Source organism: Achroia grisella, unplaced genomic scaffold (assembly GCF_030625045.1).
Source record: "Achroia grisella isolate CSIRO2021 unplaced genomic scaffold, CSIRO_AGI_Agris_v1 utg874, whole genome shotgun sequence".
NCBI classification, from domain to species: Eukaryota; Metazoa; Arthropoda; class Insecta; order Lepidoptera; family Pyralidae; genus Achroia; species Achroia grisella.
Window position 1 is genome coordinate 2264911 of NW_026713051.1, and position 22984 is coordinate 2287894.

Genomic DNA, 22984 nt, shown 5'->3' on the forward strand with positions numbered 1-22984 from the left:
CGACAGCGTATATACCTTCAGCAGAGAATATAGCTTCATTCCATATTAAGCAGTTAAAATACTCTTAAATTGTGGCAGGAAAGATTATTTAGAATTATATCACTTGCAAAAATGATTGTCATCTCGCTGTAGGTACTATATTCAGTAGTTTGTTGTTCTCTCGCGATAAAAATAGATAGCACGGACCAAGGCCGTTCGCAAACGCAGATTATTACATACTTATTAATGCATTTGTTATTTATATGTAATTAAATTAATTAATTCAAATTAACTGTTTGTGAAGTACATGTTACAAAGGTCATATATTTAGAGTAAGTTTAACTGTCTACATTTACACGTACAAATATGATTGAAAAGAAAATATATATATATATATATATATATAAACACCTCTTTGGGCACTTTGTTGATCACGCCACAACCTAAACACTTGCTGATTCCACCTTTTGCACTGAATAACTTGACCTCTATCGCGTATATCTCAGGCGGTATGGCAACGTCGCATTCTATTTTGCGATGTGGCCATATATATTCGTCGATAGTACGATATACTCGACACTTTTTTTACTAATAATTCGTGACTGAATGGCTCCGAACGGCTAAATTTTTGGTATACACAAAGACTTTTTGGCTCTGAATATATTCCAAAAATCAATTAATTATGTTGATCACTTTATATACTCGTCCTTACTGCGATACTTATTTACATCCGAATATATATAGATACCGTAACGGTCTACCAATTATGACTTTATTAATTTACTAATGTAGATATTTTATATTCGCAATGCTCCATACATGCAAGCTCCAGCAACGGTGGAGGCAGGGTCCCCCCTGCACCGTACACCGCACCCCGCGCACACAAACAAATTAGATATTTTTTGAATACACAAAGACTTTTTGGCTCTGTATATATATTTCAAAAATCAGTTAATTGTGTTGATCACTTTATATACTGGTCCTTACTGCGATACTTATTTTAATCCGAATATATATAGATACCGTAACGGTCTATCAATTATGAATTTACTAATCTAGATATTTTATATTCGCAATGCTCCATACATGCAAGCTCCAGCAACGGTGGAGGCAGGGGGGAGCACCGTACACCGCACCCCGCGCACACAAACAAATTAGAATAAATTAAATTCATAAGATTATTTATATATTTCGACTGCCTCGGTGTTCACACCGCTTTACATCCGATGGTCGCGGGTTCGATTTCTCGCACGATGCAAACATTTGTACTCATCGGTCATCGATTGTTTTCATCGGTCTGGGTGTTTTATATGTATATTATATATGTATTTACAAAATAAAAAATATCTATTTATATCAGTTCAGTATCAGTCTGTGTTAATTGTCCAGGGTTATTTATTATATTTTTATAAACGGTTATCTTTTTCCATCGCACCGCTCGCTATCGACAGTGAATTCATAGAAATGTCACTCTAAAAACAAAAATAGTTTTGTGTTTTGTATTTCAAATACTAAATGCAAAATAGGTATTTTCAAAATACTTTTTAAAAATTAAGTACCTTTTGAATTTTTGTCCAAACCTCAGATATTTTATTTATTTTAGGTATATCAATAATTACATAGTAATATAAAAACAAAGTCGCTGTCGCATCTAACAGTACATAAACAAAGAAAGAAGACTTTGGCTCTGATACCGTAACGGCCTATGAATTATGAATTTATTATACCGAATCTAGATATTTTATATTCGCAATGCTACGTACATTGTAATATCCGCCTCCATTCATTGTAACGGTGGAGGGACTAAATAGTTGAATAAAACTGAATAAGCAGTTGCTCCACTCTATAGGTACTGCGTCGTCGTCGTATGCTGTTCATTTTTTCACTCGTTTTGGCGCCAAGAGAGGGTCACATAGTCGTGGTCAAGTTAAGAACTTATAATTTAATTTTGATAACAATAGATACAAGTAAAAAGTAGGTATTATATTAATGTACGTAAGTACTGTACTTAAAAATATTTATTCTTTACTGTATGTACATTTGAAAAACTTAACACTTAAGGACTTGTACATATACACGTACATACTGCCATTTTCTCTTAAAGACATCCAGAGAAGCACTATTTATTAAATACGCGGGGTGCACCGACCTTTGACCTTATAATAGCCGATTCGCGCGTAACGAATTACATTGCTACTTTTTGGTATTTTATAGTGGATATGTCACTATAAAATATTATTATTTCTTTAGATTATGACATAATAACATAGTTTACATGATTTTAAGGGAAACATACGATAAAAAAAAATCCCGTAAAATGTAAAAGATAAAAAATGGTTATTGTTGTTTATCCTTAAGAGATAGACATATACCATCACGGACTTTTTTGTTGACCTTATTTTGATACATCTCAAAGCACTAGACAACACGCATTTTCATTAAACAGTATTGTATTTTTTTATTTCTTTAACTTTAATGCACAAAAAAATTTGTACATGTGGCGGACTTAATATTTTGCCGCGTTATTTACCAGGCAACCATGAGTGGTGCAGCGAAAGATTATTGGCGGTGCACTAATATAAATAAGAAATGTCAAAAAAAGATTTATAAAGATAATAAAGATAAGCAAAATATACATTTCTATAAAAAAATAACAATATACATACATAAATATATATGTAAATATAACCCATAAATGTATAAATATTATATATAAGTAAATACATAATGATCCGATAATCAAATTATAAGTACAGTCTCAAATTGAAAGTAAGAAAAACAGAAAATATAGAGAGAACTATATGGATATAACAGAAAGATGTGAAAAAAGGAGGAGGACAGTAAAAAAGTTACAAATTTAAGTAATGTTCCCGCAATTTCTGTTTAAATGAATTTATTACATTATTATATATATTAGGCATACGACTAGCCTTATGACTGTTACTTTTTTTTTAATCTATACATCTATACATGTAAATAAAATTGGAGTGTCTGTTTGTAATATTGAAATAACCTTTTTTTACTACTTGCATATGAATATAAATACGGTACATACACCAAAATAACATATTTTACAAGTTTTGTCTGTCTGTCTGTCTGTTTGTTCCGGCTAATCTCTGAAATAGCTGGACCGATTTTGACGGGACTTTTTTTGGCAAGTAGCTGATGTAATAAGGAGTAACTTACGCTACTGTTATTTTAGAAAAATAAAATAAAATTTCACGCGGACGAAGTCGCTGGGGCCAGCTAGTCTATAGATATACCGAGATTTAATGTTTAAGTTGCTATTATGTTGTTGACAAAATTTTACTGTAATGTTACTATTACGTTATCCTACACAATTTGTATTATTTTGGATGAATAAATAAATAAATAAATAATAATCTATACATCTATACATTTAATAAAAATTGGAGTGTCTGTTTGTAATATAGAAAAAACCGTTTTTTACTACATGCATATGAATATATATAAGGTACATATACCAAAATAACAATTTTTATAATTTTTGTCTGTCTGTCTGTCGGTCTGTTTGTTCCGGCTAATCTCTGAAATGGCTGGACCGATTTTGACGGTACTTTTTTTGGCAGGTAGCTGATTTATAAGGAGTAACTTAGGCTACTTTTATTTTAGAAAAATAAAGTTAATTCCACGCGGACGAAGTCGCGGGAACAGCTTGTTTTTAATAAAAACTGTTTATTTGATAAAAAAACATCTTTTTTGTGGTACTTGAGAATGTTGAAGCCTGTTGTTTGTAATATTGAAATAACCGTTTTTTACTACTTGCATATGAATATAAATACGGTACATACACCAAAATAACATATTTTACAATTTTTGTCTGTCTGTCTGTTTGTTCCGGCTAATCTCTGAAATGGCTGGACTGATTTTGACGGGACTTTTTTTGGCAGGTAGCTGATGTAATAAGGAGTAACTTAGGCTACTTTCATTTTAGAAAAATAAAGTTAAAAACCACGTGGACGAAGTCGCGGGAACAGCTAGTGTATAATATATTAGAGATACCTACGTGTTTTTTTATTGATGACTAGCTGTACACGGGATTTCGTCCGTGTTGAATTTAACTTTATTTTTCTAAAATATAAGAAGTTAAATTCCACGCGGACGAAGTCGGGTGTACAGCTAGTTGTCGGTAGTCTAGCGATTTAGCTAGCACACTGCTTTGATTCCTGCTTGGTGGTCGAGGGTTCGATTCCTCGCACGCTGCAAACATTTCTATTCATGAGTATGATTGTTTGTAACGGTCTGGGTGTTTTCTATGTATAGATAATATATATGTATTTACGAAAAAAAATCTTTGTATTTATATCAGTACCCATAACATAATCTTCAGCTAGCTTAACTTGGGTCTAGATGAAGCTGTGTGAATTGTCCTGAGATTACTATTATTACTATAATAAATCTTTTCAAATCAGCCGATGTTTATTTTTGCCATAATACGTGCTGTTACCATGTGATAATATTACGTACGTACTTATTAAACTATTAACTTATTATTAAATTGTTTGTAACGGTCTGGGTGTTTTCTATGTATAGATAATATATATGTATTTACGAAAAAAATCTTTGTATTTATATCAGTACCCATAACATAATCTTCAGCTAGCTTAACTTGGGTCTAGATGAAGCTGTATGAATTGTCCTGAGATTACTATTATTATTAATTGGTACACAGGTAAACTACTAACTAGGTCATATTGGTGTTGTTTGTTATGGTGAAAAAACTAGTATATATATAAGTTACACGTACAATTTCAAAGACTTATTTCTTGAAAACTACTGGCTATTCTGAAATAAAACTTTAGTGTTTGTATATGTAATGTTTGCATATAAAATATGATTAAAGGTTACCAGTGTATTTACACTTTTACTGAACAAACAGATTTGTTTAATACTGAAAATATTGTGTGGAAGGCATCAATTACTTTCAGTGCATGTATAGCTTTTCTCTTTTCCTAATTATTATTATTATTAAGTTTAAAGTGGTTGAATTTTACGTAAGGGGTTTTTATACATTATTTCTAATTTACCATTTATTTTAAGTTTTTTAAACTCTATTCATCGAGACCTATCTAATGAGTCCAAACACGATATTTCTGCTGTAAGTTTTCGAAGAGTATGTTCATCATCTGATAATACTGGTGCCAGCATGAAGTCAAGGTTAACAGATAACTAATTACTTTTATTTCGTCAAAATCTTTAGATTACGTATAATAAATTCATAATATCGCTACCTATTCAAATCAAAACAAGTATTAGGTACTTCATGTACTAGTATATAAATTCATCAACACACAAGTAAATGATTTTTAAATATATTCAGAGCCAAAAAATCTTTGTGCATTTAAAAAAAATGCCGATACGGATTCACTATTGCAGGAAATTGTTGAAAAAATATATATCGAGTATAAGTATCTACTACTACCGACGAATACATTTGGCAACAACGCATGGTCTCGGCCGGAACGGCAACATCGCATATTAGAATACAAAGATAGTGATAGAAAGAGAGAGACAGTGGATCAGCAATATCTACGGATCGTGGCTGGATCAACTAAGTGTGCAAGTGTATATAAATATATATATATATATATACATTTGTCTTTAATTCAAAGGAAATATAAATAATGAACGCATCACATTTAAAACAGTATAAATAGTTAATAATTTAATAATAAGTTAATAGTTTAATAAGTACGTACGTAATATTATCACATGGTAACAGCACGTATTATGGCAAAAATAAACATCGGCTGATTTGAAAAGATTTATTATAGTAATAATAGTAATCTCAGGACAATTCACACAGCTTCATCTAGACCCAAGTTAAGCTAGCTGAAGATTATGTTATGGGTACTGATATAAATACAAAGATTTTTTTTCGTAAATACATATATATTATCTATACATAGAAAACACCCAGACCGTTACAAACAATCATACTCATGAATAGAAATGTTTGCAGCGTGCGAGGAATCGAACCCTCGACCACCAAGCAGGAATCAAAGCAGTGTGCTAGCTAAATCGCTAGACTACCGACAACTAGCTGTACACCCGACTTCGTCCGCGTGGAATTTAACTTCTTATATTTTAGAAAAATAAAGTTAAATTCAACACGGACGAAATCCCGTGTACAGCTAGTCATCAATAAAAAAACACGTAGGTATCTCTAATATATTATACACTAGCTGTTCCCGCGACTTCGTCCACGTGGTTTTTAACTTTATTTTTCTAAAATGAAAGTAGCCTAAGTTACTCCTTATTACATCAGCTACCTGCCAAAAAAAGTCCCGTCAAAATCAGTCCAGCCATTTCAGAGATTAGCCGGAACAAACAGACAGACAGACAAAAATTGTAAAATATGTTATTTTGGTGTATGTACCGTATTTATATTCATATGCAAGTAGTAAAAAACGGTTATTTCAATATTACAAACAACAGGCTTCAACATTCTCAAGTACCACAAAAAAGATGTTTTTATTAAAAACAAGGTGTTCCCGCGACTTCGTCCGCGTGGAATTTAACTTTATTTTTCTAAAATAAAAGTAACCTAAGTTACTCCTTATAAATCAGCTACCTGCCAAAAAAAAGTACCGTCAAAATCGGTCCAGCCATTTCAGAGATTAGCCGGAACAAACAGACAGACAGACAGACTAAAATTATAAAAATAGTTATTTTGGTATATGTACCTTATATATATTCATATGCATGTAGTAAAAAACGGTTTTTTCAATATTACAGACACTCCAATTTTTATTAAATGTATAGATGTATAGATTATTATTTATTTATTTATTTATTCATCCAAAATACTACAGATTGTGTAGGATAACGTAATAGTAACATTACAGTAAAATTTTGTCAATAACATAATAGCAACTTAAACATTAAATCTCGGTATATCTATAGACTAGCTGGCCCCAGCGACTTCGTCCGCGTGAAATTTTATTTTATTTTTCTAAAATAACAGTAGCGTAAGTTACTCCTTATTACATCAGCTACTTGCCAAAAAAGTCCCGTCAAAATCGGTCCAGCTATTTCAGAGATTAGCCGGAACAAACAGACAGACAGACAGACTGTACTATGCTATACTATGTATTGATTGATATACCTAAAATAAATAAAATATCTGAGGTTTGGACAAAAACTCAAAGGGTAATTTATTTTGAAAAAGTATTTTGAAAATACCTATTTTGCTTTTAGTGTTATAGTACTTTAACTGTTATGTTTTAAGTAACAATGTTTAATTATAATTAATACTACTGCACCAACACTCCGATCGTGCAAAAAAATTTGCTGTTTCATTATTTTTTAGTTCAATTAGTGGTCTACCTAAGTTCTGGGCTAAGGGGGGGGGAGAGTCATGACGCCCCCATGACTCCCATGACCTCCATGACGCTCCCCCCTGGATCCGCCGTTACGTCTTCTCTTCATTCGCTCAGTAACGTTGTTACAAAAGGAAAAATTCCCGTCCAAAAAATAACAAGTATTGAGGTTTGATCTGGAGTCACGTTACTCCAGACTGATTTCTATAAATATTTAGATTAGGTAGACTATTATTTTTGAAATACTAGCTAGACATTATTAAGTTACTGTAGCCATAATGTAGTAGCCCAAACGTGCCAATGAGGAAGCCCTTGGCAAATGCTGCACCCTGATTGGCCCGTTTGAATTGGATCAAGAAGTGGTCGTATGCCAAAAAGGTGGATTTGTATAAAATCGTGTATAAATCGCTTAATTATTATTATTACTCGTCGTGACAGTTGTGGCTCAAAACGGATCAACATTTATATATGGTCATCTGGCATTAGATCAACAAAAGGCCTCCGGATCAACAAGTGAAAAAGGATCAACAAAAAACTACCTATACGGCACGTCTGAGCCACAAAGTGCCCAAGGGGATATTTATATATATATATATATATATATATATATATATATTATTGTACGATTATATAAATAACTATGATGCGATGCGCTAGTGATTTCTAGATGACGAAGATCGTCATCTAGAAATTACTAGCGCGAATGATTTTATTTCCTATTCCATTTTGTCACGAGAACTTACCACGTTTTATTGAGTTCCCTATATTTTGGCACTGTTTCAACCGGCATGATCACGGGTAATCCGTATAAATAATGACCGCGCCAAATTTAATACAATTATTATCATGATTATTTCAAAAGAGTGTTTGTAAACGGTTTAAAAGAAACATTAAACTAAACTTTTTTAGTTTATTTTAATGATTTATAATATAAGAGAGAATTATTTGCATTGTTCATTACGAGTTCCAGGTGTTTTAGAACATGGACGTGTCGGCTACACTACTTTATTAAACGAAGTGTTATTTATATAAAGTACCTACACATATATGCCAGATGGGCTGAAAATGTTTGCGGCTAGAAGTCTAGATATTTATACGACTAATTAATTCAGACTAGAATACATCGTAACTCATGCAAAACTAAACTAAAAAGGGTGACGTGCTGAGAAATAAAATTAAATATTATAAATTAAATATAGTTAGTTGTTACGCCATACATTTAGTAAATAGTTAATAAAATGATTATTGGATTAGTTACATTTAGTCATTTTAATTAATAATGAATATTATGATTAAATTAGTTATGCACATTTAGTAAATTAATTAATTAAATTTATTTGTATTGACATGTAGATACAAAAAAATAATAGTTACCTGTTCGTTAAGGAGGCGATCCATATTAATATTACATAATATTTAATATTACAACAGTTTTGCAATATATGCATAGTATAAAAAAGGACTACTCGTGTTACAACCGATTAACGACTGACTAATCAGCAATCGATTTACCACTGCAATACCATCTTTATTACCCCAATGCCGACAAGGAAATGATAATGTGTTTCAGATTTATGTCTGAAGAGGTAGAGGGCGTGATATCTCCGTTTGGTACAATCTTGAATACTTTTTATTTCACATAAATAAGAAAACTTTTATAACCCGGAAATATTACGATTAGAATAAGTTTCCAAAAACATTCGAAATATAAAAATAAATTGTTAATAAACCTTATCTATGATATCTTTAACGGTGAAGGGTGTCCCTCACGGTGATGTGACCGATGTAATAATGATTTTTTTATGCCTATTGGAAAAAAAATTACCGATTTCATTATGTTATTCATTTACAATACAACGCTAAAAAAAACTCAATTAACCAAAACATTAAACATGTATGTATTATTAAATATTCTTTTATTTCTCTTAAATATCTATTGGGAAAACTGACCGATTACATTATATTGTTGATTTAAAGATGGCTACATAAACTTCAATGAACCAAAACATTAAACATGTATGTATTACTTACCTTATGAACATGGCCTATATTTCTGTTCCAGTTATCGCGCCTTCCTACCGGAGTCGCCTCGGGCTGTTGGAGTCGGCAGCGTGGGGGGTTCAGCCACAGCCTACCATCACCCCGTAAAGTTAGAGAAGCAAAGCGACAGACATGTTAACATTGAAAGTAATAGAATCGACTATTGTAAATCTTCGATTTACACAACGGATATAATAATACAAAATGAATTATCATTAATAGTTGCTTAAGCACTTGAGTTCCGCTATTTTGTTTTTGATTGTACATATTCTATTTTTTGTACGTTGATTTATTTATCACTAATATATGAATAGAAATTTTGTTCAAGTATGGTCTTACGTTATTATTAAGCGATTCTATTACTTTCAGTCCCGTGTTAGATGCGGACATACAATGAAATATAAGAAATAGAACATAGAATTATTAACATATACACCACCATTCTACTACTGTGAAACATATACATAATTATATACAAGGTGTAACAGATAGGGTACATTGTTAATATTGTTAATGACATGATTCCAAATTAATTAATAGTTTTCATAAGAATAATTCACAGTTCCTAATATAAAAATATTTTTTAAACTTATCATACATTTTCTTTAACACAAACGTGGAATACTCCGCATTTTATTCAATACATTACGCCTTGTATATCAATCGTTCTCTATAATAAAGCACAAAATTTGTAGGGTACAGTATATAGTCCTCCCATTTGGACTGTTTGTTTATAGTTTTAAAATATTTTTAAAGTAGTCAGTTCAAAAATATTTTAATTTAATTTCATAAATTCATTCACGTTTTAATGTATTGTGGGAGTCCACAATAGATTAAAACGTGAACACCGCAAATAGAAACGATTCTTTTAAGTCGTAAATATATCGGTTAAGCCGTTTCTAAGACTGACACGGACATACGCAATGCCATACCGATATTAATTCTAGAAATATTTGTTTGAATTCATTGCGTTGATGAAGTCCCAATAATAACGTTTCACATGTACTTACCGTGTACAAAGAGCGATCAGTTATTTTTTTATTGTATTTACATATATGTATGTATATATATTTTATAAACATAATGTAGGTGTATTGTATGTACATATATGTATGTACATATATGTAGATACGTATAATTAGTACAAATCACGGGATCTTACCACGTTTTATTTTTATTTGCTGAGTTCCTGATATTTCGGCAGTGTTTCAACCACCATGATCACGGGTAAGATGCGGTAATTTTTACTAATTATACGTATAAATAATGACCGCGTCAAATTTAAAACAATATATGTAGATATCACGAGGTAGTTTAGTAAATGTACGAAGTATCGTTTATCGTGTATTCTGCCTTTGTATAGTCACGTGCAATACGAATACATCGCTAGTATGTACTGTAAAATTGCGACAATTACAAAACTTAAAACCAGTGTAACTAACACGTGTTCAATGCTACAAGGCACATAAATGTACACAATGATCATAGTATACACCAGATATACAGTGCATTCGAGTCATTTCCCATCATGCATACCTTACCCAACATATATATAGCTCACGATATACTAACATAAAACAAATATAATAATATTAGGAATATACATACATAAATATAATACACTAAATTATATGTTACTTGCTCATATATATCTGTTTAAGAGAAGACTATTAAGAACTGCTTTTGAATAATTCTATTATATAATGGAGCAAATCACAACGCTGTGAACGACGAAAGGGGTGTTATCGTGGTAGTTATGGGCAACTGTATTGGCTCGATTAATAGCAACGTACAAAACGGTTCCTCTAAAAACCATCATTAATTTTACTACAAAAATAAATTACTACAAAAGTAATTTAGAAAACTAAGCGAGACTATCTACATCGTGCCCAGAAGTTACTTGAAATAAATTTAAATACCCATTTAAACTTATGTACATCATTTGTTATCATCACCTTCTATATTTTATTAATTAAAACTTCATTAATGTTTATCATCATGCCCAAACTGATAAAATAATTAGTTAATTCTGAAATACATTAAATAATACGTCGAGTGTGCATGGTGTATGTAACTTATGTATCTTCTCTTATAGTAATTATAACGATGACTTTTTAATAACAATACGTAATCACGATATATCAGAACTGAGACAAGACTTAGCTCTTAGTTTTTAGATTGCGGAGTACATTGCATATCTAAATACTACTAATTCATACCACTGTTTCTTCCTTGTCTTCATAAAGTTCCAGCCGTGGTATGGAAAACAGTACAAACACAAAACTATAGATTTTTTTTCGGACTACTTTAATGCGTTGGCAGCTGGCCTTTACAGCTTTACCGGACATTAGGAGTCGAGTGCAGATGGCACTTCACACCCGCGGAAGGACTTATGGAGCGGCTGAAAGCCAACTCTCGCCTGACGGATACGACTTTAGTTTTAGGACACTGTTAGGGTTTCGATCCTCGGCTCAGGCCGTCGTCATCTCGTTCCCCGTTTGATTTGGACAGATCTATAAGAGTACTGGGCAGCCAGTAGACAGAACTACACGATAAGATGTACACGCGTTCGATAATGTGGCCACAGATACATAACAGATGTATCACCAAATTTGATAATGGAGAGTATAATGTATACTTTTAGATATGTGTATAGATTTATTATATTTAAAATTGCTGCGTAACCGGGAAATGTTTGTGTTTAATACGGGATGGAGTATATTCCCAACTGATTTTAATAATAAATAAAATATATACGCCACCCCATTAAATATATAAAACATTAAACACAGGTCATCATGTCTATTTATTGTAAAGTACATAAACCACCATAACGATACATAAATAAAAGAAATCAATCAGAATAAATAAAATAATCAGCGGACACAACAATAATAGTATGCTAATATTTTTTTGGGGTTTTCCGCCATTTCGATCCAGTTTTCAAACTGTGATGGAATTGTTTTGGTTCCACTTCCACTTCGAATCCTTTTAAACAAAAAAAAAAGATTTTTCAACTAGAAAGAAGAATAAAGTATTTCCTTTTTTGTATTATACTCCTAGTACTTCTGCACATCTACATAAAAAAAACAAATAAATACCTCTCCTCTTTTTGCACATCAAGTACTTTCCTTTTTATAATAACAATTTTAATTAGAAATAATCTTTATTCAAATAAACTTAATATAAGCACTTTGAATAAATATATTTTTTTTATCTCCACTCATTTGTAACGCAGACTCGTCACAAGAAGAACTAGTTAGAAACTTGCTCTTTTAAATAAAAGTTAATTAAATACACATTAACAATTATTAGGCATGCAATCCACATATAAACCGCTATGCACTCAATCTTTGTTCAATTAGATAACATTGTCAGAGCTATGACTTTTAAGTTAGATTTTTTCTACCAAATTATTATCATTTATAAACTCTTCAAGTTTTCAATACTTTCTCTTTTATAAAATTTCATCTAATAGTCAATCCCTTTACTGTTCTAAATAATACCGGTGTACCAAATCATTTAGCCTTATACTTAAGATATCCACTTTTATTGTATATAAAAAATACATAATACATATTAATTAAAAAAAAATTTTTAGCTTTCTTCTAATACCTATCTTTATCTATTAGAGCAATATACATATATTAACCATTCTCTATACTAACAGAAGTATAATAATTTATTTTGTTTAAAGGTTTTATAAGGTATTCCGATATTCATCGATTTCCTCAACACTAGAAAACAATTGTTAGTGGCACATGCACTTAAATCGTATATTAACTATACCATTTAAAGCATTTATATACATTATATATTTTAAAATAATTTATCAAATATATTCTAGTATATATCTCATTACATAATAATCTACCTACTTAAATAATATAATAAAATTACTACAAACATTCATGAAAATTGGATCTATATCGCCTTATTGTAACGATACATGTGTCCTTTGTTATATTGTTTGTGCTTCTTCTTTACTGTACGTTGCAAATAAAGTATATTCTATCTATCTATCTATCTATCTATATTTTCATTTTAATTCTATTTATAAAATGGTCTTAATTGTAAATTTTATTTTCTTTTGTTATCTGTACATACGTATGTAGCTGTCTCGTATCTGGTGGTCCCAATGAAAATCAGCGCTGTGGTATAATTTATTTATACTACAGTATAAATGCTGAGTGGGAATCACATTCAGCGTTACCAGTATGTTTTAGTTTTTGCTAGCTACTCGCCCTAGCTTCGCACGGGTGTACATGTATTATACATATAAACCTTCCTCTTGAATCACTCTATCTATAAAAAAACCGCTTCAAAATCCGCTGCGTAGTTTTAAAGATTTAAGCATTCATAGGGACGGACAGACAGCGACAGCGACTTTATTTTATACTACGTAATAATGAAGTTGTATAGTAAATATTATTGTAAATACTGACGGAATGCCGAATATTTTTATTATTATTATTATTTCTTCTTATTCTTATTCTTATATTCTTCGAAGAAGAAACTTCTCGGCTTTTGGTATTTCTGCTATGTACGGGCGTAAGCAAAGTACATAACAATGTTGTTTTAACGTGAATATAGTACTATGAATATCGGTCTGATCAGTTTGATGGAATTTTCTGACTATGCGGCATGTATTTAGAATTACAGCCTTCTGTAGTTGGCAGGATTTACTAGATGTACATACCACATTCTGACAAATAAATGTATTATTATTATTATTTGAGAATAATAATAATACATTTATTTGTTGTCTTAACTCAGCTTTTGCTGGTTTTTACACTTATTATTATTATTATAGGTAGCAAGTTAAGAATATTTATTGATTGATGCATTCGTTTTGGTATGCCACCGGTAGTTGAGAGGATTGGAACTACTGTTACCTTTTGTATGTGTCATAGTCGGGTTACTTCAACCTTTTAGTTTGTAATTATTTATATTTTGTTATTTTTTCAGCTATTGTATATTGCAGGTTATGCGTGTTAAGGACACCTATATCAAGGTATCCAGTATTGTTAATATTATATGATATCTTTAAAAGCTGACCTTGGAAATGTCGACTCCTGTGACGCCTTTCACCAGCTCGGGAAGGCATTGCACGATGCTGAGCACCTCGCCTGTGAGTTTCGCGGCGCCGACCTCGCCTCCACCGCACGATACCATCGTCACCTTCCGCGCTTGCGACAATGGAGCTGCCACCTCTGCTGCCACCTGGCAATTTATAGAATAGAATAGAAAATAAAAAAAATTAAGCACTTTTGAAGAGTCATAGCTATTTTTTTGTCACCGTGCACCCCCTGCTGCCACCTAGATAGGATAGAAATTATATAAATACTAGCTGTGCCCGCGGTTTCACCCGCGTGAAATTATTTCCTACGTGTTATTCTAATGTATAAGCTATATCACAAGTTTCATCAAAATCCGTTTAGTCGTTTTTGCTTAAAAGAGTACTAAATCCATACTTACAAACTTTCGTGTTTATAATATTATTAAGATACATAAATAGAAATTATAGAATAGGAAATCCTTTCTGTAATAATAAGTTTATGCATTTAAGCACTAAAAGTGCAAAAAAGACAGAAATAAAATAACAGTCATAGTTATTTTATTTCAGTCTATTAGAACTACACGTGTAGGTAAGTCTATACGTATGTACGTCTGTCATTCAAGTAATCCCATAACACAACAACTTGTGTTATGGGATTACTTGAATGACAGACATGCATGGCAATAGTAGTTCATGCACGCGATTTTCATTTAATGCTAGATATAAGTACAAAACGTAGATAAACTGGCGTTAAATAAAAAATAAATTATCTGCTGTAAACTGTACATTATAGAATAGAATAGCATATCCTTTATTATAATATACTAAATTTAATCACTTTTAAACAGTCTTTTTTTAATCTACCATTCAGCCAACTATCTCATCACAAGAAGAACGAGCACGAAACTTGCGTGTTACTCTTATAAGTAATCGTTGTAAAATTACATTTTTAAATCCAACTATATAAATACAAACTACCATCTGGCACTAATTTATGATGGTCAAAATATCATATACACTATAAGATTAAATACGTCGTATTGATTAGAGCAGACCAGTCCCTACAAGAAGAACTCGCTCACTAGTATTACGGATGAGCCAGCCATTACTACATTATTATAATTTTTATTAACCATTCAGTTGAGTTTCTTACTAGTTCTTCTCAATTGAAACTATACTGAACTAGATTGTTGAGAAAGTCAAATCAAATACAGAGTCCCATAATTCGAATTCATTCCATACCCTGCGTCATGTGATACTGGTAAGATAATCCATTTTGGGAATAAAAAGCAAAAAGTACTTAAAGGAAGGAAGAAAGGGTATCATTACCTTCGGTAGAGTCTCGAGCATCATGTCAACCATCGCTGCCGAGCCGTACTCTTTCCACGCCTCTGCTTTCTTCGACATTTGTTCCGCGTCTGCCACAGCCTTCGCCTTGATTGCAAACGCCTCAGCCTATTGAATTAAAAATCAAATTTTATTTAATTTTCCATAACATTCACACTTGTTCATTGCTGTTGAGATTATACTTATAGTATTTCTTTATTTCCTTTGAATAGGTTACATTATTCTTAGAAATAAATACATAGTTCCATATTCAGCTACATTTTGAGCATGCAAATTTAAATTAATATTAAATTAATAAATTTAACAAATATTAATGATTCATCATTATTATTCCAAATAATAAAGTGACAAAATAATATGTTTATCCAAAATTTTATCAGATAATTAAAACTATATGTTTAAACACACAATTATACGAAGAAGGCCGTGTTTGATGTCGAACTTCTTGAATTGAGCACTATAGTATATTGATAAAGAAGATATATATTGTTTTATTAAACAGCTACACGAGAAACATTTGTCCAAATAAAAATATTCACAACCTTTTCTGTTTACCTATAATATCAATGCAGTTTGTGGTAACAATTAATGTACTGATAAAACTTCTCATACCAATTAAAAGTGCGTAAAAATTACTACGATAATGCGAAATTTAACGGTAATAAGCGTCGCAATGAAACGTACACATTCGTATCATTATCGTATTAGTATTTGGTATTATAAGGACTTAATTCCATGCGTGAATAATCACTTATCACCAATTTGTACTGTATTTAAATATTAACTTACACATTTTATTGGTTCCCGCCATTTTATAATACTGACTCCACAAATGCACAGAGTACATTATAGACATCTACTTGAAATGTTATAAAGAAATCAGACCAAAGACTATATATACATACTACAATTTCATATATATTTTATGTATAAAGATGGATTAGTGATAGTGTAAGTCGCCTATATACATAAATACAACCATGGACATGTTATGAAGCAATTTCACGGCATATCTCAGCCGTTAACAGAAATACGATTACAAGGCAACCTGTTTTTAAATTAAATGACACAGATATGCAAGCAGTTCTAGCTCTACAAAGACTACCTCGAGTATGTCGTAATAAGCTCTACACTTGATGAGCCCAGTTCCGCCAGCAGAAACCGCTTTATTTTTCACATGTTCATGGAACAGCCTGTTGTTTCGTGTACATTTTGGGAATCTCACATCTGTGACTCTCTCCATACAAACAAATATTTATTTAGCTGCTAGTGGCTCAGGATTGTCCATGAAATAATTTTAAGACTATTCCTATATAGGTGTTGTAATTTGAGAACCACGCATGGTAATGTATTTTAATATTTTATTATAATTATTTTACTTCTTACCTCTCCGCGTACTTTAACTGCCTCGGCTTCGGCCTCAGCCTCGAGGACTGTCTTCAGCTTATGAGCTTCAGCTAATTTCTCCAGTTTGAATTTCTCTGCTTCTGCTGGCCTGTGATTGGTAAAATATACATTACAAAATCATATTTTAAAAGTGTTACTAAGAAGATAAGCTGTGGAATATCACATAAAATATCTAAATATATATAACTCAAAGATGACTGACATAGTGATCTATCAACCCACAGCCCAATCCACTGGACCGATCGGGCTGAAATTTGGCATGCAGGCAGATGTTATGACGTAGGCATCCGCTAAGAAAAGATTTTGATTAATTCTACCCCCAAAGGGATAAAATAGGGGATTAAAGTTTATATGAAACTTTGTTAATTTTAAACCGATCGGGCTGAGACTTTGCATGCATAAAGCTACTATGACGTAGGCATCCCCTAAGAAAGGATTTTGATAAATTCCACCCCTATGAGGATAAATTAACGCGAGCGAAGCCGCGGGCAAAAGCTAGTTAAATATATAATGCTAAACTATGTTTATTTGAAAGAGCAACACATAGGTTTATTGGTCATACTTCTTATGGTGAGTCTGCTTTCCGAATGAGAGGTACAATAAAAAATATGACTAGACAAAAGTGCTTGAGTTTATTTCGAGTATTTTTATTATTTCTATTGCATGTATACTTATAATTTCAATAAAAATAATTAAAACAAACACCAGAAACAGTTATGGGCGGTTCGTCCTGCCGCTCTCTATCAGGCAACTATTAATAAATGTAACAATAGTTTAATAGTACATCATATATGTATTATAGAAATCACATCACAGTTCAATATGCTCAATTGCATATGCTAAAATGAACTACATGAATAAATGGTTTTTAAATTTGTATTCCATATTGCAAGTACATATACTTCAACGTCTATTTGTCTAATACATAATTTCGACTTCGAACTTCTTTGAAAACATAATAGTTCAAGAAAGTATAGAAGGCTGACAAAACCACCAATATAGATCAGTCTATGTATATGAAAGAAACTACTGCACGAATAAATTCGGTAGACATATTTACAATTTGAACACGAATTCACTCCGTCTGTACCGCGGAATTCGACTAGTAGTATATATATCTATAAAATACCTGCATTCACTCGGATGGACCGCGGGATTCTGCTAGCAGTCTATATCTTTAAAATATATGCATTCACTCAGCCTGTACCGCGGGATTCCGCTAGTAGTATATATATTTAAAATACCTGCGCACTGTGGCGTCCAGTTCTCTCTCCCGCCGTTGAACCTCCCATTTCTGAACGACAATCTCTTGTGTGCGTTCCACTACAGCAATTTGCATTTGTTCCTCTTTGATGCGTTGTTTAGTTTTCGCCGCTTGCAGTTCATACGCCATTTCAGCTTCCGCCTAGTCATACATAAACATAACAATTAAATTTATTTAATAATATCGGAATTAATATCATTAGGAATTTTGATCACTAGAAGGTCGTAACGCTTCCAGTAGCTAATTAGGTTTCCGCACTAATACTTGTGGTCTCACGCAAGGTTATGGTAGCGGAATTAAACAAAATAACATGAAATAATCCAGACAGAGAAAATTATACCCTGAACGGTCTGTTCATGGTATAATTTTTATTTTTACATTATTTCTAATAACTCTGCAATGCATCACTTGGTCCTCCATACATTCCGCCGGTAACTACCTGATTCATCACTATACACTATACTGGTATATATACTATAAGACCATCAGCTATGAAAGCAGACCGGCTGACTATTCCATTAAAATTTATTCGAATCAATCCCCTGCTTCAATTTATGGGGAACGAAATTTGAATGGTCTGAGCAAAATTTAAAACCCCGTCTTCCTCTGACTGGCTACGTCATGTCGATCCTCAACTGTACGTACTCATTTTCATCCGAAGAATCTTTAAAAGCCAACTGCATTGGAATGGTTCGAAAAACAATAATCAACAAATGCTTTATTTGTTAATAATAATGTCGATATTTTTAATTAAGGGAACCTGTATGACGTACACAATCATTATCATGTTTCAGTATCATCATCAACAACGCGTATGTGACATCCCTGGTGTTTCAGGCGTCCATAGGCTGCGGTAACCGTTTACCATCAGATGGGCCCTATGCTTGTTTGCCACCTACGTAGTATAAAAAAAATGTTTCTTAAATAGGTCATCTATTGGGTGCGGGTACATGTCATTTATTAGTGATGAACCTTGTTTTCGAGCTCGTTCCTCACAGATAATTCGACGGCCTCGGTGGTCTTGCGGTTTAGCACACCGCTTTACTTCTTATGGTCGCGGGTTTGATTCCTCGCACGGTGCAAATATTTGTATAAGTGTGTATGATAGCTTCCATCGATCTTTTCTATGTATATTATGTAACGTATTTACAAAAAAAATCTAAGTATTTATATCAGTTGTCTAGTACCCACAATACTAGCTCTGCTTACCGTGGGATTAGATGGCGCTGTGTGAAATTGTCCAGGGCTGTTTATTTATAAATAAATTGTCTACAAAGACAAATATATCCGATATAATAAACAATTACCTTCTTAGTTTGCACTTCGACATCATAGGCAGCCTTTTTTAGTTCGAAATCCCGTTGAGCCTTAGCAATTTCTGTGTCATTTAGGAATCTAGCTGCCATTCGCTGTTCTTCCGCCATTGCCTCCTTTATCCTGGCCTCCGCATGAGCTTCAGCTTCACCAATACGGGCGTCACGTTTAACTTCCGCAGTGCGCGCCATACCGAGCGCTTTCAAGTAACCCTGTACACAGAAATCTATTACAATTCACTTCCAAGAGAGTTGTTACTGTGAATTTGTAACATCTATATTACCTGTCAAAAATTTTTACATACAAAATAATTCAACACGCTTCACTTACGTTCTCAGGACTCATAGTCTGTTTTTTAATCGGAGACAAATGTGATATTACCGATGTTGACAAGTTTTTGCATTTTTTAAATAGGGTTGTGGCACTATCGGAAATTAATATTAATTACACATTTAAATAGGTTATTCAGAAGTATTTCGTGGGTGATTATATAAAACGCACAATCACAAAATTAATAAATATATGGTTGTTGTATCAAAATTGTTTTTTTTAATATTTCACCTGCCTTTTTTATAAAATAGATGTCCTTCTTATAGTGTCTTGTATCATAAAACATAGACATGTATAAAATATTAAGCTGTTTGAAAGAAAAATATGTTGGTAGTCTCCGGGATTAAAAGACAGACTATAGACAATGTTATAAGATTTATAATAATCTACACCATAAATATAACTACATATGGCCGACTTTATATCAAATATGAGTGTAAATATTCTCTTAATATATTGTTTTTGTATATGAATTCTTTTTAAACCAATACAATATTATAGTTATTTTAAAAGTTGACAGCTAATAGAAACGTTGCTATTTTTCCGTATTGCACACTTAAACATATATACATATATATTACAATTAAAATAAATACAAAACACACTATACTATACGCTATATTATACGGCTGCTGAACTACTCTTTCATTATTATGAGTCAACTTACACTCTGAAATGTTTAAAAACATAATCAGTAATCGTACTGGATTTCATTACCACAATTAATAATATTAAAGCTACACTTCACTAACGTGTCTTTAAACAAAAATTACTTTCGAGCTATAAATTTCCTTTCATACTCGATGCTTTGGCTGATAACAAATGTTTGAAGCGTTTAATTTTATGAACGAGATGTTTTTATAAAGCAACAGAGGCCAAATTGATAACGTAGTCACATTTCCAGCAATTGTATGGTATTTACGTAGCAATTTAGTGCATGCAATACCAGCGAATGTAATTTTATGATGTATAATTGATGTAGTTATTATCAGAACACTACATCTGGTCAATTACTAATGTATTTAAGTACATTATTACATGATTTTTTTATCGTTATATATTTCAACGAGTGTACTTTTTTATTTTATACTGTTTGGTGATATATAATACTACTTATGCCCCAATTTCACTTGCATGAATACTGGGTATCGTATTGTTGGGTTCAGATTACTATTCAATATTAACCAGTATATAGTAAGAAAAAAAGAAGATAGCCCTAAAAAGCATAATCATTGAAGATAGCAAATTTTGGACAGAACAAAATATTTTATATTTTTAAAAACAACAATATCTTCATTTCAAAGCTTTAAAAGTTGCATGAGTTGGGAATTTTTACTGTTTAAAATACATGAAATACAGTACTCTCTATTTTATTATATAAATCAACAGTTCTTGGTGAATTTTTAATATTTTTTGTTGTCCTGAAATTACATCGGTTAATATATTCAATAAAAATAGGATAATGCTCTGTGTTAAGATTTAGTAGAATCATTAAATAGATATTCCTATTTCTGAAAATAAATGTTTTCTTCTACTATAATTTACTATCTTCAGAATTAACATACTTTTAGTCCACAATCCACACATTTTTTCACTCTTAAATTAAGTAGTCACACACAAAATATTAAAAGAAATACAATCTTCAATAAATAAATAAATATGTGCCACACAATTACACCAATTGCTTGTTCGTCAATACAACACAATTCAAAGCATTTCACACCCAGTTCTTGGACATACCTTCGCTTCCTGTCGCCATGTTAGAAGAAAAACATATTCTACACTATGTGTGGAGTGTATCATTTTAAACATTATCAGCATAGTCAATATTAGAAATATTAAACCAGCACTGCTTCCCGAGTAAATTGGTGTAAAACATTGCGTGTAGACATTGAAGTATTCACACAAGCATGAAACAGTCAGTTTTAATATTCAACATCGACTAAAGATACTGATTTCAATTTTATATTGCAAAGTCACTTATAAATATTATGAGACTTAAAAATTATAATTAGCAAAAATTTTATAAAGCATATTTTTTTATAATGGCAATATTTTGACATTTACCTCTTCGTCTCTAATGTCCTTCAGGGTGTAGGAGACTACAGTTATACCCATGTTAATGAGATCGCTCGACGCCACTTCGAACACCTAAAAATATATTACTGTTACTTTATAGCACTTCAAAAATATAAATTATCATGAAAATACTTCATTTTAAATATATACATTGTATTTTATTATCATACGGTTCCCGATACTTCGGCAGTGTTTCAACCGCCATGATCACGAGTAAACTGAAGAGCAGCGGGTAGATGATAAATAAAATCTTTACACATATGCGTCTACCTTCACGCGTCATCGTTTGTTGGAACGTATGTTTGGATACTCGCTCGATATTCATCTCGGTAAACTATACACTACAGAAATATCGGGAACTCAGTAGAAATAAAACGTGGTAAGATCCCGTGATTTTTACTAATTATACATACATTGTACATGTACAAACATACACTAAAATACAATCACTGTAATCCAACGCTGCACATCGAGGTAGCGCACCCAAGATACTGGCAGCGTTGCTTCTTTGAATGGCCATGCTTAGCCTCTGGGCAAAATAGCTACCAGATTTCGGGTCACAAGTAACTTGTACTTGAAATACTCCATTTTAATCCCTTTGGTATATTTTCACTAAAAATTTTTTCCATTGCCGCTTAACAATAGGAAGTTAATAGTTTGTATTCGCACGTTTCTAATTGGAAATGTAAAGTTACAATGATTATTTAAAAGAGCAACAGCAAGTTTCTTGCTCGTTCTTTTGTGATGAGACAGTTTTCCGAATGAATGGTAGATTAAAAGAATGATAAGTATGACTATTCAAAAGTGCTTAAATTAAGTTTA

The 22984-nt window shown here is 32.0% G+C and overlaps 1 protein-coding gene across 3 annotated transcripts in view; it reads right to left on the reverse strand.

Annotated features, from left to right (window-relative positions):
* LOC131852976 (flotillin-1) overlaps positions 1-22984 on the reverse strand; it is a 34999-nt gene that overhangs the window by 2755 nt on the left and 9260 nt on the right. The window contains exons 4-10 of one of the 3 annotated variants that reach the window (XM_059203748.1): positions 22151-22234; positions 19747-19965; positions 18420-18580; positions 17155-17263; positions 15751-15876; positions 14421-14585; positions 9354-9453 (exon numbers count right to left, since the gene is read on the reverse strand). In XM_059203748.1, the coding sequence (XP_059059731.1) occupies positions 9385-9453; positions 14421-14585; positions 15751-15876; positions 17155-17263; positions 18420-18580; positions 19747-19965; positions 22151-22234 (933 nt within the window). In that variant the 3' untranslated portion in view covers positions 9354-9384. Of the gene's footprint in view, positions 1-9353; positions 9454-12174; positions 12351-14420; positions 14586-15750; positions 15877-17154; positions 17264-18419; positions 18581-19746; positions 19966-22150; positions 22235-22984 lie in introns of those variants that run through there. The other 2 variants (XM_059203749.1, XM_059203750.1) reach the window with 2 other exon arrangements.